Here is a 14,953-nt window from a genome sequence, read left to right as displayed (position 1 = left end):
GGGGGGGGCAGGTGCACCCCTATGCACCCCCTACCAGTCACCTATGGCTGTGGTGATGCTGCAGCATTTGAATTTGTATGCAGAGCAAACTGGATTAATCAAGTCTGCTGCAACACATTCTAGTTAGGACACTAACAAGCATGTGTATAGGCTGCCTAGGTGAAAAGGGAATGTGTGAGTGAACAAATGCTTGATCTGGACTAACTACACACACAGAGCACTTACACTGGTGTAACATATCCTGGTGCATTTTTACTGGTGAGTTTTCCTGGGTACCCCAGTATTGGGTTCTATTAAGTTATGTAGATGTAGGAGTGTCTGCTCCTTTTTTTTTACACCTCAGTTGCCCAAACGAGGACGCCAACCAATGTCCTTTACTGTGATTATTTTATGAATGTGCTAGGGGTGGGAACAGATGTAACATCTGAAGCACTTCGAAGTGTGATGGAGTTTGAACTGTTTTACAACAAAGTATTTCAGCTGCAGAAAGACATACGGCCCCTGTCATGTGCCCCCCCACACACACCATAGCACTTCAAAATCATGGCACTGGCATGCAGCAGTAGTACTTTCTAGCCAAGCAGAGTGATGGAGGTTGCTTGGGCCTGTGCCTCTCCCCCTTGTCCCCGCAACAAGCAAGGGAAGCGGGCACAGAGCAGTCAGTGAGCACTTCCAGCACCCTGCCTGCTATGGACACCCTATGAGCTCTTGACGCTGAAGCTGCCGCTGGAGCCCCGCAGGCTCCGAAAACCCTTACTGCTATTAGTCCGCCATAGGCTCCCAGCACTTTGGGTCTCCCATTTCGGGCAATGGGGTGTGAGATCTCCCAGTTCCCACAGAAAGGCACTCTGGGAAAGCAATGGTGGAGCACACTGGAGAGTGCTTACTGTCACACTGCCCTGTTCTTCCTTCCCTCTCCCTGCAGGTGGGGAACACTGCATTGTGGGATGCCTGGAAGACTGACGGGCCTCATTTAAGTAGCCAGTTAGCCATGTATCCTTGGGCACATTTTGGGTGCTTGCTGAGTTCAACCTGCCTCGCTATGGCTTGTGCTGTGTCTCTAGTGCAAAAGAGGCTGCTTTGGCAGTCAAATCCAGGCCCCAAGCTGATCCACCATCAGTGCGCTGACCTGTGCCCTAAATTTTTCAGGTCCCACAAAGCAATCCTGCAAACCTGTGTGGGGTACTGGCCACACCAGGGCTGGGGATTTTGATGGGGGGTGGGATGATGCTCTTTCTGGGACTTAAAAAGCCCAGTGGTCTTGCTCTTTTGCTCAGGGTCAAGCCACAACTGGGGTCAGGAAGGAATTTTACGCTCTGGTCAGACTGGTCCAGACTGTGAGGTTTACTACCTTCCTTTGTAGCAGGGGACACAGCCCTCTACCTTGGATCTCTTGAGCGTACATTAATGAACTCCTTCCTGTCCTTGCAGGGACAGGGCATTGATAGGGCCCTCATCTCCCTGCTTCACCTGTGGCAAGTTAAAGGGTATTTTGATGTTTTAGTCGTTGTGAATGAGGGTTGTTCCTGGAGTTTTTAGTAATAGTTTATACAGACATTTGTCTAGGATGGTTTACTCAGGAATGATCCTGCCTTGAGCGTGGGGTTAGCTTATAGATTACTTCCCAAGGTCCCTTCCAACCCTACCTTTCAATGACTCTATAAACCTTGCAGGCTATCAAAGTGTCTAAATCAGGGGTGGGCAAAATGTGGCCCGCAGGCCGGATGCTGCCTGCCAGGCCATTCCATCTGGCCTGCGGGACCCCTAAAAAATTTAGAAAATTAATATTTATCTGCCCCTGGCTGCCTGTCATGCAGCCTTCACAGGCTTGCCAAAACTCAGTAAGCGGCCCTCTGCCCAAAATAATTGCCCACCCCTGGTCTAAAGCCGTCTTGCAGGAGGCACCCATTGGCAGCTCACTAAGACACTATATAAGAGTATCATAGCATTTCAATGTGATGACCTGCCATAATGGATGCTCTTTTACAAGATGCAGATTTCCAGGATCTTGGCCAATAAGTCTTTCCCACTTGCACAGTTGGTTAAAAGTGACCTCCCTACAGGCCACTTCAATTCATACGTCAATGGAATTTGTAGGATGCCGAGTAAATGTGGAATTGAAAAAAACAATTAAGTCAAACATGATCCAAGCTGTACACTTCACCTTTATGACTGGATTGACTTCTGTATGAATTCGTGTCTCCATTTCAATGACTCTCTCTGAAGTTCAATCCATCACTGTTTGTAGAGCAAAATATATCCTGGGACAAAAAACACTGTCGCTGCAAAGGATGTTAATATAACCCAAGGCATAGAGGTCATGTCTTTTGCTCTCACCATATCATGTTGTCCTCATCCTCATGTGTCACACCACGTTAGAACAAAAGGGAGGCAGCATAAGTGAGATTTCTCTTGGTCATGAGCCAGTCCCATGCCTACAAATGATAATGTTGACCTTCTGACTCTTTCAGGAACACCCTCATAAAGATCCAGTTAGTCAAGGGGCCTAATAAAATCTTACTGACATTGGATGACCTCACATTTATAAACCCTAACCTGAGCAAGAAGGTATGTTTTTACATTCACTTTATATATGCAATCTGCTGGGGAGAGCTGCATGCTAAGAACGGGGCTGCTACACACTGTCTTCACACTCACTGCGCATCCCCAGGAGAGCCAGAAACCTCTCTGAGCCTCCCTTTCCCCACTGTATACAGTTGTTCCCTGTAGTAGCTGAGTATTTTTTAGCTGCTGTTCCAGGGTCAACTCTTTATCAGGTGCAAACTGACCCTCCTCAGATCTACAGGAGCTGAGGATCTGTCTTCCTGCTCTGTGTCCAAACAGAAGGATAACTCTTTTTTGGTGGGGGATCCCTGATCTATGACATTCCCATGAGACAAAGGGCAGGGGCTGGCATATTATTTCAAATAACTGGGTCTTTTCTAGGCTTGGGAGCCGTGGACAGATTCACTGCACCACCCGATGTGCGATAACAAGATTGTGCGGTATCGAAAGCATTTCTGAAATGTGTGAAGCGTATCACATTTCTGTTAGGCTGGAGCTGAATCTGAGTGGCAGGTTAGGGACACAGGAGCTGCTTTTTTAATATCTAGTTTAATTACTTTGACAGAGGCTGACCTTGAGTAGCCTGAGTGATGCAAAGACACTTTCTGATGGCCGAAGCCTGAAATCTGTAACGGCTCGCTCCTCGTCTCTGGAAAGCACAGAGGCAACACATGAAACCTCCAGTGTGGCTTTGTTTGAGGTAATCATGGGCCCATGTAGTCCTTTTGTAAGGTGTGTTTCACCATCATTTAGTGGTTAGTTTATAGAGAGGAAAATAGCCTACTACTGCTGTAAGGAATGCATTAGAGGCATGAACATCGCATGCCCTTGGAGGCTGGGGGGGGGCACACTGCAGGTGGCAGTGGGGCCGTGGCGGTGGCGAGCAGGCCGGTGGTGTTGGTGGTGGGAACGTGGGGGTGGTGGTTGGTGACCACTTGCAGACACCGCCGGCAGCATCGGCGGTGGCCAGCAGTGATCAGGGACCGCCTGCAGATGCCACCGGCAACGTGGGCGGTGTTTTTTGCACAGGGTGCACTGCTAAGCTCGGGGGTACACATGCATGCCCTATGCATTGCCAGTGATTAGTGACCTTGCCAGAAGTGCCTCCATCTTATATACATCTTCCATTATATGAAAATAAGAGGCGGCTGTAAATGTTAAAACTAACAAAAGGTGCGTCCTTAAAGTGTGGACCTCATTGCCACAAGATATTGCAGACGCTGACAATTTAGCCAGATTAAAAAAAAGAGGTTGAACGCATTCTTGGAGGAAAGGGGCATCAGGAGCTATTGAGCAGGGAGTTAGGGGCACAGCTTCCGAATCAGAAGTTCCTAGACATTAAATGCTGGACGCTTCAAAGGTATTTTTACACATGCTCTGGGTTGCGAGGGAGGGGGCTCTTTAGTTAGAGCAGCTCTGAATGCCACCCTAATTAAAGTGCCCACAACATCTTGTGTATCAGCATCCCTTCACTTCAAAATGGTGGCAGGGGCACTTTAACTGAAGCTTGTTTGATGAGCTCGTCAAACGAGCTTTAGTTAAAGCACCCCTGCTGTCATTTTGAAGTGCAGGGATGCTGATAGGCAAGATGCAGAGGCTGCTGGAGTGCACTAATTAGCACGCTCCAGCAGACTCAGTTAATTGAGTCTGCTCCAGTGCACTGTACTTACAGCATGTCGGAGCAGCCTCTCTGCACATCTACGGGCACCCAAAGTGAGAGAGCAACAGTGGAAAAAACCCTGGTCCGACCCAGGTCACTGTGACATGGGGTACTAGACAAGATGGATGTATGAGCTGACCCAGTAAATGGCAGTTCTTATGTTCTTGTGTGTAGCTTAAAATGATAAAAACTCTGGGTAGCCTTGTATGAAGATTTGTAAGGCCAGATTCCATGTTTTTTTGCTGATTCAAACAGGAAAGCACTGAGTAAGTGTCTACCCATAGTAACACGAAATAGTTGAAACCCATTCCCATAAAGAACAGCACTCATTTTCAAGAGTCCTAACTAATAACGTCTGAAAGACCATCCTCGGTAAATTGATCATAGATTCTCCACTTAGCCAGAGGTGGGGAGTCTTCATGATTACCCCTTTTATTAGCATACACCGAATAAAATTTTAACATGTCATTAATGCTTGTACATCTATGATTGTAAATCTGGGGAGGAGGGAGGAGGGGAACAATGGGCTTGAGCTGTGGGGGAGTAGTCAGTCCAAGTTGTTGGGGGAATTGAACAACTAACAAGAGCTCAGAGAACCTAGGGTCCAGCTTACACCATCTTCCCAGGTATGAGAAGGTTTTTGCATATCTATTGCTTAATCTGAATACTAGTTAAACTTATGTTTAGCTTTCCAATGAAGTGCTCCTCTTGGGAAGAGACCGCCTCTTGATTCCAGGATCCCATTCAACCAAGTACACTCCCTTTGTCCCAGTTTGGGGGTAGAGAGCTTCCCCTTCAGCTGCTACCAGCTAATGGAGCAACTTTCTTCTTATAAGTGGTAGAAGCCCTGTGTTGCCATGAAAAAGGCCTTGGGTCCCAGCTCTGCTAATTATAGTTTCACAGTTTCATAGTTTCTAGGGTCGGAAGGGACCTGAGCAGATCATCTAGTTCGACCCCCTGCCTTGGCAGGAAGAGCACTGGGGTCAAATGACCCCAATAAGGTGGTCATCTAACCTCCTCTTAAAAACCCCCAGGGTGGGAGCCTGCACAACCTCACTTGGAAGCTGGTTCCAGACTCTAGCCGCCCTGACCGTGAAGTAGCACCTCCTGATGTCCAACTTAAACCTTCCCTCCGCCAGCTTGTGACCATTGTTCCTGGTCACTTCTTGCGGCGCTCGGGGGAACAGGGACTCCCCCAGCGCCTGCTGATCCCCCCTAACCAGTTTATAACAGGCCACAAGATCCCCCCTCAGCCTTCTCTTTTGAAGGCTGAACAGGTTCAGGTCCCGCAACCTTTCCTCATAGGACCTACCCTGCTGTCCCTTGATCATACGAGTGGCCCTCCTCTGGACCCTCTCGATGCTGTCCACATCCCTCTTAAAGTGCGGCGCCCAGAACTGGACGCAGTACTCCAGCTGCGGCCTGACCAGTGCCGCATAGAGGGGGAGGATCACCTCCTTGGACCTGCTCGAGATGCATCTGTGGATGCACAACAAGGTGCAGTTGGCCTTCCTAGCCGCCTCCCCACATTGCCGACTCATGTTCATCCTGGAGTCAATAATGACTCCCAGATCCTTTTCCACCTCCGTGCTGACAAGAGGGGAGTTCCCCAGCCTGTATGTTTGGTGCCGATTGTTCTTCCCCAGGTGCATCACCTTACACTTGCCTGTGTTAAACCCCATCCTGTTCTCCTCCGCCCATCCTTGTAACCTGTCTAGGTCCAACTGTAGCCAATTACCTATGGTGACAGCTGTTATATCCAGTTTCACTGTCTCAGAAGGCTACCTGTCACCAGCTACCAGTCACCACAAAGAAGGACTCTTTAATATGGTGTACATGATTGCAAAGGTCAAAGAGTAATTGAGGTTGCATGGAGTATGAGTGAAGACAACACCTAGAAGAAGTAGATGTTTCTACAAAAAAAAATGGTGCAAAGAATCCAAGAAAAGGGAGAGCTCATCAAAAACAAAGTAGGCTGCAAAAGCCACAGCAGGACTCTGGTGGGAGCCGACAGGAGGTAATACTCATGTTTGGGCTCCTCATTAAGTGCTAATGAAGTTCCAGTCCAAGTCCAGATCCTACCTCACCCAGTCCCAAGAGGCCTTGCATCTCGTGTTCTGGGTCAGATTCAGGATAGGGACAGTCCAGAGTCATGGAGTTTGCAGCCAACCTGAACTTCAAAGTTTGGGTACAGGCCTCCCTTTCTAGCTTTAACTTTTGCCAAAGGGTTTGATTTCTCACTGACCCACTTGTATTGTGGACAGGGAGACTGGGTGTGGCTGAAGAAATTTGAGTCGGGAGCATTTCAAGACCTGCGACAAAGTTCCACCGGCATACTGCGAAAGGTAGGAGCAGCGGCTGAATGGGGACATAGTGGACAGCTGCAGCCATACCTCGGAGACTGGAAGGGATTTGGATGCTCTATAACTTGCATTTATGCCTTGAGTTGTGCATCACAGTTGTTAATGGTGCCCGTCGCGTGAGACCCCTGTGAAGTGACATGCACAGGATTGAAGCCGACAAGCCTGCCAACAACCCGTGTTTCAGTCATTGGCTTGCTAAATCCCACCGTGGGCCTGATGCTTCCAGGCTGATGGGGCATTGAATAAATGCAAAATGAGCCTCCTGTGTGACTGTGTCTTCGAAGGCACATTAGTTTGGAACAAGTCCTCCCTGATGACTCAGGCATCAGCCAAAGATAATGCACCTAGTGGCTATTTTCATGCCTTATTTGTTGTCTGGCAACCCCTGTGACAATAACAAGGCCATAGATTTCTCCAGGGCTTGCTTTGTATTTCCAACTCATTTGCCTCTCAAAAGTCTCCTTGTGACATTCAATATGTGACAACCACACACATTAATTATTCAGATTCAAGGTCACTGGCCTGCCATCTGCTGTTGCTAACATGGGGAAGTTTTGCTGCATAAGAAGGGTTTGCCAGGGCATTCCTCCATAGCCATCATTCTGGAGGCAGTCTAAATAGTCAAGGCAACGGCACGGCAGCATGATATGCCAGCATGATCCTGCAAAACTAGCTGACCTTCAGCTAGTGTCAATCAACACCTGCTGAAGTCAATTTATCCCAGCAGCACCACTTTATCCCAGCTAAGAATCTGGCCCAACCCATCCAAAGGAATACAATTGCTTGTTGACCTTCCTCCAGCAGTTTTATCTTCTAGCTGGCTGACTAATGTACAATCACAATAATATATGGAGGAGCTAATATAGTGCAGAGCTGAACATTTAAAGAGTTGGTCCTTGCCAACCCTTGTGCTGTTGTGAGGGACAATTGCAGTTCTTAGGTTCGCGGCCTATGGGGGAGTCCATTGCAATAGGTTAGATTATCACCACCCCAACAGCCGCTGAGCAGATGTCTGGCTAACTTTTTCTCCTGTGATTCATGTTGTCATTTTAGATGAAAGATCTACGTCATGAAAACGTGAATCCATTCATGGGCTTTTTCTCCGACTGCGGCCTCTTTGCCATAGTGACAGAGCACTGTTCCAGAGGCAGCCTGGAAGACCTCCTGAGAAACGAGGATGTGAAACTGGACTGGATGTTCAAATCATCTCTTCTGATGGATTTAATTAAAGTAAATCCCCTGCTCACACTAGGAAAGCCCTATGGTGGATGTAACTATGTATAGTATAAACAAGCCAGAAGTTTGCAGAGGACTGTGACTTCTCAGGAAAGCATCAGTCCTGTTGAATGGCCTTTTGCTGTTGACAAATAGAGAGGGGCCCAAAACACAAAGTTTGGCACTAGTTAGAGCAAAACGTGATCTGGTGTCTCAAAATAATCACTATTATTTTTTTTTCAAAAAGTGTCATTATTATATATTTAACAGGGAATTAAGTATTTACATCACCGGGATTTTCCTCATGGGCGTCTCAAGTCTCGTAACTGCGTGGTGGACGGGCGGTTTGTGCTGAAGATCACTGATTATGGATATAATGAGCTCTTAGAAGCACAAAAATGTCCGCGTGCTGAGCGATCACCAGAAGGTAGGCATTGCAGGGACAGACGGGCTAGAAATAGATGCCGATTGATTTCACAGAACTAGTTGTGGGTCTTCCTAAAATTGCGGGTTGATGACGGCATGAGGAACTGCTCACTTATAAACCAACTGTTACCCATGTATTATGTACTATTAAAATTGAGTATATGCTCACTAATTCTAGTGGCTTCTTGGGGACTAAAAGCCGATAGAAAAACTACTTCATAGTGGAAAGGGATTTCATTATAAGCAATGACAGATGTTAAACACATCGTAATTAAAGAGTCCCCCAACTGGAACTTCATATCAGAAATAACCCCGAATTTCTGTGGTGTAGCGGATTTGGATTCAAATCCATGGACCCAATCTCAGCTTTGTAGTTTTGGATCTAGCTTCAATACCAAACTGAACAGAGATTGTTTTTTCAAGTGAATGGGGATCATGACGGTGGAAACCGTCTGTTACTAGCCCCTCTCTTGAAAGTCGTATTTCAAGCACATCACCGTTTTGTACCAAAATCGCTAGTCTGGCCCTATTTATCCTAGCTTGGCTCCTGCCTTGAGTTTCAAGTCATAAGCCCAGCTTATTCTTAAATTCTGCTCTCCTGGTGTCTGTGGCTGTTTGTCATTTTTCTTAGTCGGGGTCAACTTTGGCCCTCATATATTTCAATGGGATTCTAGCTCCAGCAATTCCTTGCAGAAGTCGGACTGACCGCCATGTCTGAAGCATTCCTCATCCCAAGTAAACAGAATAGGCTGTCCTTGTGGGAAGCGTTTTCCTTTGAATAGGAATAACCTATCACAAGATCCATGCTCCTGTCTCAATAAAATGGTATAATAATTCAATGTTTCTTGGTTGGGAAGGCGTTAAGCAAAGAAGTTGGTGGGGCGGGGAACAGTTGACAGTGACAAAAATCTTAGATTTCTGGTCTTGGCGGACAGTTAAAAAAGATAATTCAAGATTTCCCAAGGTGGAATCTCAACTTTTGATGCACTGCAAAATCAAGGAGGCCGATCTGGCAAAGATTTCATACTTAACTTTACTCCTTTCCAAAAAAGTAAGGTGTGTACTTATTGATTTGAAGGCTCAGGGCCTAACCTGGTTCAATCATGAAAACAGCATGAGCATACAGGTCCTCAAGCTGTACCCAGTGCCTTTGCCTGATACCTGGCTCCGTCATTTGAACGGAGCACTTGACTCATCTTAATGACTCTTCACTAGACAAACACTGTAGAGAAGGGGCGCAATGCAAAGGGACGATGACCGTGAATAGCACAACATCTGTGCAATTTGGTTTCACATGAATGTGCTTAGGTGGCAACAACCTGAGCCCCAGTGCAGAAATGTCATCCCTCTGAACACTTCTGTTTTTCAGAACTGCTTTGGACAGCTCCTGAATTACTGAGAGAGCCAGACATGATCAGAACAGGCACATTTAAAGGAGACATTTATAGCTTCTCCATCATCTTACAAGAAGTAATTGTTCGAGGGCCGCCGTACTGTACCACAGATCTCCCTGCTGCCGGTAGGACATGGTGCGGTTTTCATTTCGGAGCAGTAGAAAATCTGTAGCATATTGAAAGGCTGCTTGTTGCATTTTCGTGTGAGAAAACGAGATTCCAATACGGTTGCTATTTTCTGGGACAAAAGCTTGATTTTACCTCAAGAAAATCAAAATGTTTCTTTTCTTTATCAACCCTTCCACCCACAATGCTTCATGGGAGGTTCAGGTCCAGGTTTCACAGGCTTCACGGCTTCCTATGAGTCCTAGTCCCTAGTCGAACTACATTTCTGATAATGCACCAGGCGCTCCTCCGGCATTGAGGTGCCACAGTGAATCAGGACCATCTAAGTTCAAATATTTTGACTTTTCATCCAACTGCCAAAATATTGGCTTTTTTCCATGGAACAGAACTTGCATTACTCAATCACCTGTCCTGTAGTACATGGGGTATGTATTTATGTGCTGGAGAGTAGTATTTTGGGCCTTAGAAAGTAAGTAGCATTCACACACAAACAAGGATGAGTGAGGCAACATCATGCCATTGTAAATCCTCCCCTGATGCAATCATGCAGGTCTTAAATTGCAGCAAAGGGAATGTAGGTTGGCTATTTGGAGGCACTTTCTCAGTCTGAGGGTGATGCAGCACTGGAAAAAGTTACCTAGAGAGATTGTGGCATGTCCATCCCTGGAAGTTTTCAAGAGCAGGTTAGACAGACACTTGGCTGAGTTGGTTTAGTCAGGAACAATCCTGCCTTGAGCAGGGGGCTGCACTAGATGACCTCCTGAGGGCCCTTCCAGACCTACTTTTGTATGGTATGATTTTATAAGTGATGGGCGAATGAGTAAGTCTGCTGGAGAGTGATTCATCAGTGTTAGTGTAGAGCATTGTGGGGAAGGAATTGTTGGGTTTTATATGGGTGTATAACACAAGAAGCCCAGGATTTTGTTGGCAGCCCAGCTGCTATCCCAATTCAATAATGATAACAATAATGATGGTGATGATCATGGTGATGATGATGCCACAAGCTCTTTAATTAAGGATGCTCTTCTGCTTCTCAAGCCAGAATCAACACTGGCTCTTCTGCGTTCCCAGCTGTTCTCCCCACCTTGCCCATTAGTAGCATTTCCAGCAGTTTTCTCTAGCAGATGTTAAGCAGAGTGCTCTGTAGTTTCATGCTCTGATGGATAAAATGATGAATTTCCACTCATTGCTCCATAATGCTCAAGTAGCTCTCCCCAGTGGAGTGAACTTTTTAAACTGTCTGATGAAATCATCTTTCCTGGCTCACCAAGGAAACATGCTGTTTGGGCCATGTGTTTTGTTTCTACGTTGATAGGAAGCTGCAGAATTGCCTAAGATAGGAGGGAGATCTTAAGTGTCATTGGTGGGAAACACTACGATTGCCTTAAGTAACAGGAGGAGACCTTAAATATGAGGTAGCCAAAAACTTGACAACCTCTGGGTACTCACAATGCCAATTTTGGAAATAAAGGCTCTAGTCCTGGAAGGTAATGAGAGCTGTGGGTGATAACCAGCTCACAGGAGGTGATCTCCATCTTGCAAGACTGAAGCCTGTGATGACAGACCTTGCCATACAGCTTGCCTTTTCCAATATCCTTTAAAAAAGAAATAAGTAAACTCCAGGAAGTCTTGTAATCAAATGACCTTATTGGCAGCGTAGGACCTGGAAGACCTGTCTGTCAATAGCCTTGCTACTGATAACACAAGCTTCCTTCACGCTCCCTGCTACCCTACGTTATTCATGATGATGTGGGCCCCACATCTAAGACAGCAGTTCAGTCTCTAGCTATTAAATCTCCCAGCCAAGTACTAGTAGCTGTTTATTATTACCTGGCAGCTAGGAACAGGGCAGAAACTATAAAGCCCATTTTACACAGCAGCCAGATGCAGAAGTTTTGGCCAGACAGACTCAGGCCATGTTGGAGCCAGCAATGGGGAGGCAAAAAGTGCAGTGCCTCTCCTGCCCACCAAATGAAAGCCTCTGTGATGTATTTTGCCATCTTCTTTTGTTCTAGAAATCATCCAGAAGGTGAAGAAGCCTCCACCCATCTGTCGGCCAAACATCGCCATGGAGCTGGCCCCCCTGGAGTGTATTCAGCTGATGAAACAGTGCTGGAGCGAATCACCAGAACGAAGACCAACATTTGAGGAGGTATTTAATAAGGTCAGTAAGTAGGTTGTAGTCCTCTGCTATTCCTACTTGGAAGAGGAGTACCTTTTTTAAAGGCAAGAGGTCTTTGAAGCTCACTTTGGCAGGGAACTAATGGCTCTGCTATTGGCTCCCCATGAAGTCTTCAAACACTATTTACATCAGCTGGGCTGCTTTACTCCCCATATGTCACCTTCCAGTTCAGGTGTACTACAGCACGAGGCCTGAGTTGGGGTGGAATCTGAGTTGGTGTCTCAGCATTGCAACACTTACCCGCGTTGTGACAGGGTTAGGATTAACATACGCATTGTGCTTTGGGTCTGTGAAGAGCGGAGTGTGAACGCCAGCTACTGTTTCACCTTGAAAGGTTCACTAAAAAGCTTTTCATTTGTTTTCAGGGCAATCGCTCAAGCACCTGGTAAGGTCCAAATTCAGCAGCAGACGCTGGCTTCCATCTAATAGCTTGTGACATGCAGGAGATTGAGCTACATAATCCAGTGGTTCCCTTCTGTCCTTAAGCTCTGTGAACATATAAGGAATTGTGCTGTCAGATGCATCTGTGCAGTTCCCCTTGATTGCAATAGATGGGAATGAGGCAGCATGCAACATAAAATCTGGGTTGATGCCCTGGATCCTCTGCTGGACCATAGAAGTGTCCAGTACAACTCAGGAAGGGGAATAAAAGGAGACTGTGTACATGCTTGCTTAAGCAGGGGCACACATACTCAAGGGTGATAGCCCCAGGCCACCACTCAATGGGGCATCCCCACAGGGGCCAAGATTTTCCCTACCTTTATGGAAACCCTGTGCAAAATAGGAATGGTGGCTTTATGCCCAAGAAGACTTATGTGGGATTTAAGTGTTGCTTAGGCTTTGAGCAGGGCTGGCCACCTGCTAATAAGACTGCTAAATTGATCTGGGATCTTAAAGAGTTTATGCATTTGACAAAACCTTTCATCACAATTTCACCTTCAGCTTTGACAGGCATAGGATTTTTCTCCGCTTCTGTCCCCCTGATACAAGCATCCCCGTGCTGATTTAAAATAATACGGGGAAATGACCCTGCTGTTTAATTTTCCAGTTCAAAACCATCAACAAAGGCAAAAAAACCAATATAATTGACTCCATGCTCAGAATGCTTGAGCAGTACTCAAGCAACCTGGAAGATTTAATTCGGGAACGGACAGAAGAGCTGGAAATTGAAAAACAGAAGACAGAGAAACTTCTGTCACAAATGCTCCCCCCGTAAGTAAAATAATGCAAGGGCAGTCTAGTTATGAAGCCACTCTGCCCTAAAGCAGGGGCAACAAAATGGGTGGACCACCTAAGTGGGATGTGGACTGCAGGGCTCCTCAGGGGCTGGATCTGGACTCACGTCTGGTGCTGGGGCAAGTGGTAGACGCCGGGCAGCTATTTAATGCAGCCATCGCTTACCTACCGCTGCTGAAATTCATCCCTAGTGGGCCTCTGTACCCCCCACTTGCCTTGCTCCCAAATTCCTTGATCTTTGCAGAGGCCCATAAACCAGATACCACCATTTCACAGGCTGGATCTGGCCCATGGGCCAAATGTTTGGCACCCCTCCCTTACAGGACCCACAGGTGCTCTGAAAATTTCCCAAGCTATGGTTGTGATTGTGTGATTGGACACCATTGCCCACATGGAGACCTACTGAGGTTAGGGACCTCTGGACATGTGCTCTCACAGATTCAGCTGAATCTATGATAGCAGGATCTTGGCCTACGGCAGGTGCATATTTTCTCATGTACAGACCATACCTTTATTTTTTTAAAAAACACCTGCTGGAAATTGCAATTTGCATTATATGCAAGGAATATGGTAAGAGCAGTTTCTGCTGGTTACCAGGCAAAAGTAAAAATAAAATCTGCATGGACTCATAGAAAGCAGAACAATGGGCAGGCTCTGTTCTCTCACTGCTGCTACTCTCAAAGATCTCTTTGTCTTCATTTTGCCTTTCAAAAATCAAGGTGTATATTTTATGCTGGGGTGTGTGGTATGTGAGAAAATATGGTACTGTCCGCCCAGGTGAGAACCAAGGGTTCATCTGAAGCCAAAGTCAATTGCCTTCCACCCACTACTAAAAAATACTTGTAAATGGGTAGCAGTGGATTATCCAGTTGTTATCTGGAGCCGCTAAGCAAGTAAAAGTCCTGGCCCTCAGATCAAAAGCTATACCAACAGGTCACAATCTATAGCGTCTTCCATCCTAAGATCATTTGAACTTACAAGGATAAAGATGCCTGTCACGTTGCCTTTCATCACCTCCTGTCATTGCAGGTCAGTGGCAGAAGCACTTAAAACCGGTGGCACAGTCGAACCGGAATATTTTGACCGGGTCACCATCTACTTCAGTGACATCGTTGGATTCACGACCATCTCCGCCCTCAGTGAGCCCATTGAGGTGGTCGATCTCCTCAATGATCTTTATACACTCTTTGATGCTGTCCTTGGTAACCATGATGTTTACAAGGTGAGGAAAGGCTTATAACTCGGCCCCCCTGGTTGAAACCCCTTGGCTGGGGTGTTTCATTAACTGGTGTCTGTTCGGGTACGCGTCACCATTGCAGGGAAAACCAGAGCAATGCTTGAACTCCACTTCATGTCCACTTCTTATCTGAGGCCCCAGAAGTGGTAATAAAATCAGACTCTTGAAGTTTAATTCCATTGGGTTTTTTGTCCTTCTTTTTCAGGTGGAAACAATTGGTGATGCCTACATGGTCGCATCAGGGCTTCCAAAACGAAATGGAAACAAGCACGCTGCTGAAATAGCCAATATGTCTCTGGACATTCTCAGTTCAGTGGGCTCTTTTAAAATGAGGCACATGCCAGAAGTACCCGTCAGGATACGAATAGGACTGCATACAGGTAGGTAGCAGCAGTCTGCCCTACTTGGTCAAGCTATGCAACCTGCAGATTCAAAACATTCATTTTTTACTTTCCTAGCTGCTCAGTTGCACTTGGAAGATATCACAGACCCTTCAAGCAGCAAGGGGGAAAATATTTCAAGCAGGAAAGTGACTATTATTACAGGCCA

The 14,953-nt window shown here is 46.5% G+C and overlaps 1 protein-coding gene across 1 annotated transcript in view; it reads left to right on the top strand.

The window, feature by feature from the left end:
* The window catches only part of GUCY2F (guanylate cyclase 2F, retinal), a 78,359-nt gene that overhangs the window by 26,488 nt on the left and 36,918 nt on the right, over nucleotides 1-14,953 (top strand). The window contains exons 5-14 of the mRNA XM_019525671.1: nucleotides 2,472-2,568; nucleotides 3,131-3,265; nucleotides 6,490-6,570; nucleotides 7,642-7,818; nucleotides 8,074-8,230; nucleotides 9,599-9,748; nucleotides 11,765-11,913; nucleotides 12,980-13,143; nucleotides 14,197-14,389; nucleotides 14,610-14,784. Of these exons, the coding sequence (XP_019381216.1) occupies nucleotides 2,472-2,568; nucleotides 3,131-3,265; nucleotides 6,490-6,570; nucleotides 7,642-7,818; nucleotides 8,074-8,230; nucleotides 9,599-9,748; nucleotides 11,765-11,913; nucleotides 12,980-13,143; nucleotides 14,197-14,389; nucleotides 14,610-14,784 (1,478 nt within the window). The remainder of the gene's footprint in view (nucleotides 1-2,471; nucleotides 2,569-3,130; nucleotides 3,266-6,489; nucleotides 6,571-7,641; nucleotides 7,819-8,073; nucleotides 8,231-9,598; nucleotides 9,749-11,764; nucleotides 11,914-12,979; nucleotides 13,144-14,196; nucleotides 14,390-14,609; nucleotides 14,785-14,953) is intronic.

This window comes from Gavialis gangeticus, unplaced genomic scaffold (assembly GCF_001723915.1).
Source record: "Gavialis gangeticus isolate Ggan-Ray unplaced genomic scaffold, GavGan_comp1, whole genome shotgun sequence".
NCBI lineage: Eukaryota > Metazoa > Chordata > Crocodylia > Gavialidae > Gavialis > Gavialis gangeticus.
The sequence above is the reverse complement of the archived record's forward strand: the minus strand, read 5'-3'. Positions and strand labels throughout refer to the sequence as shown.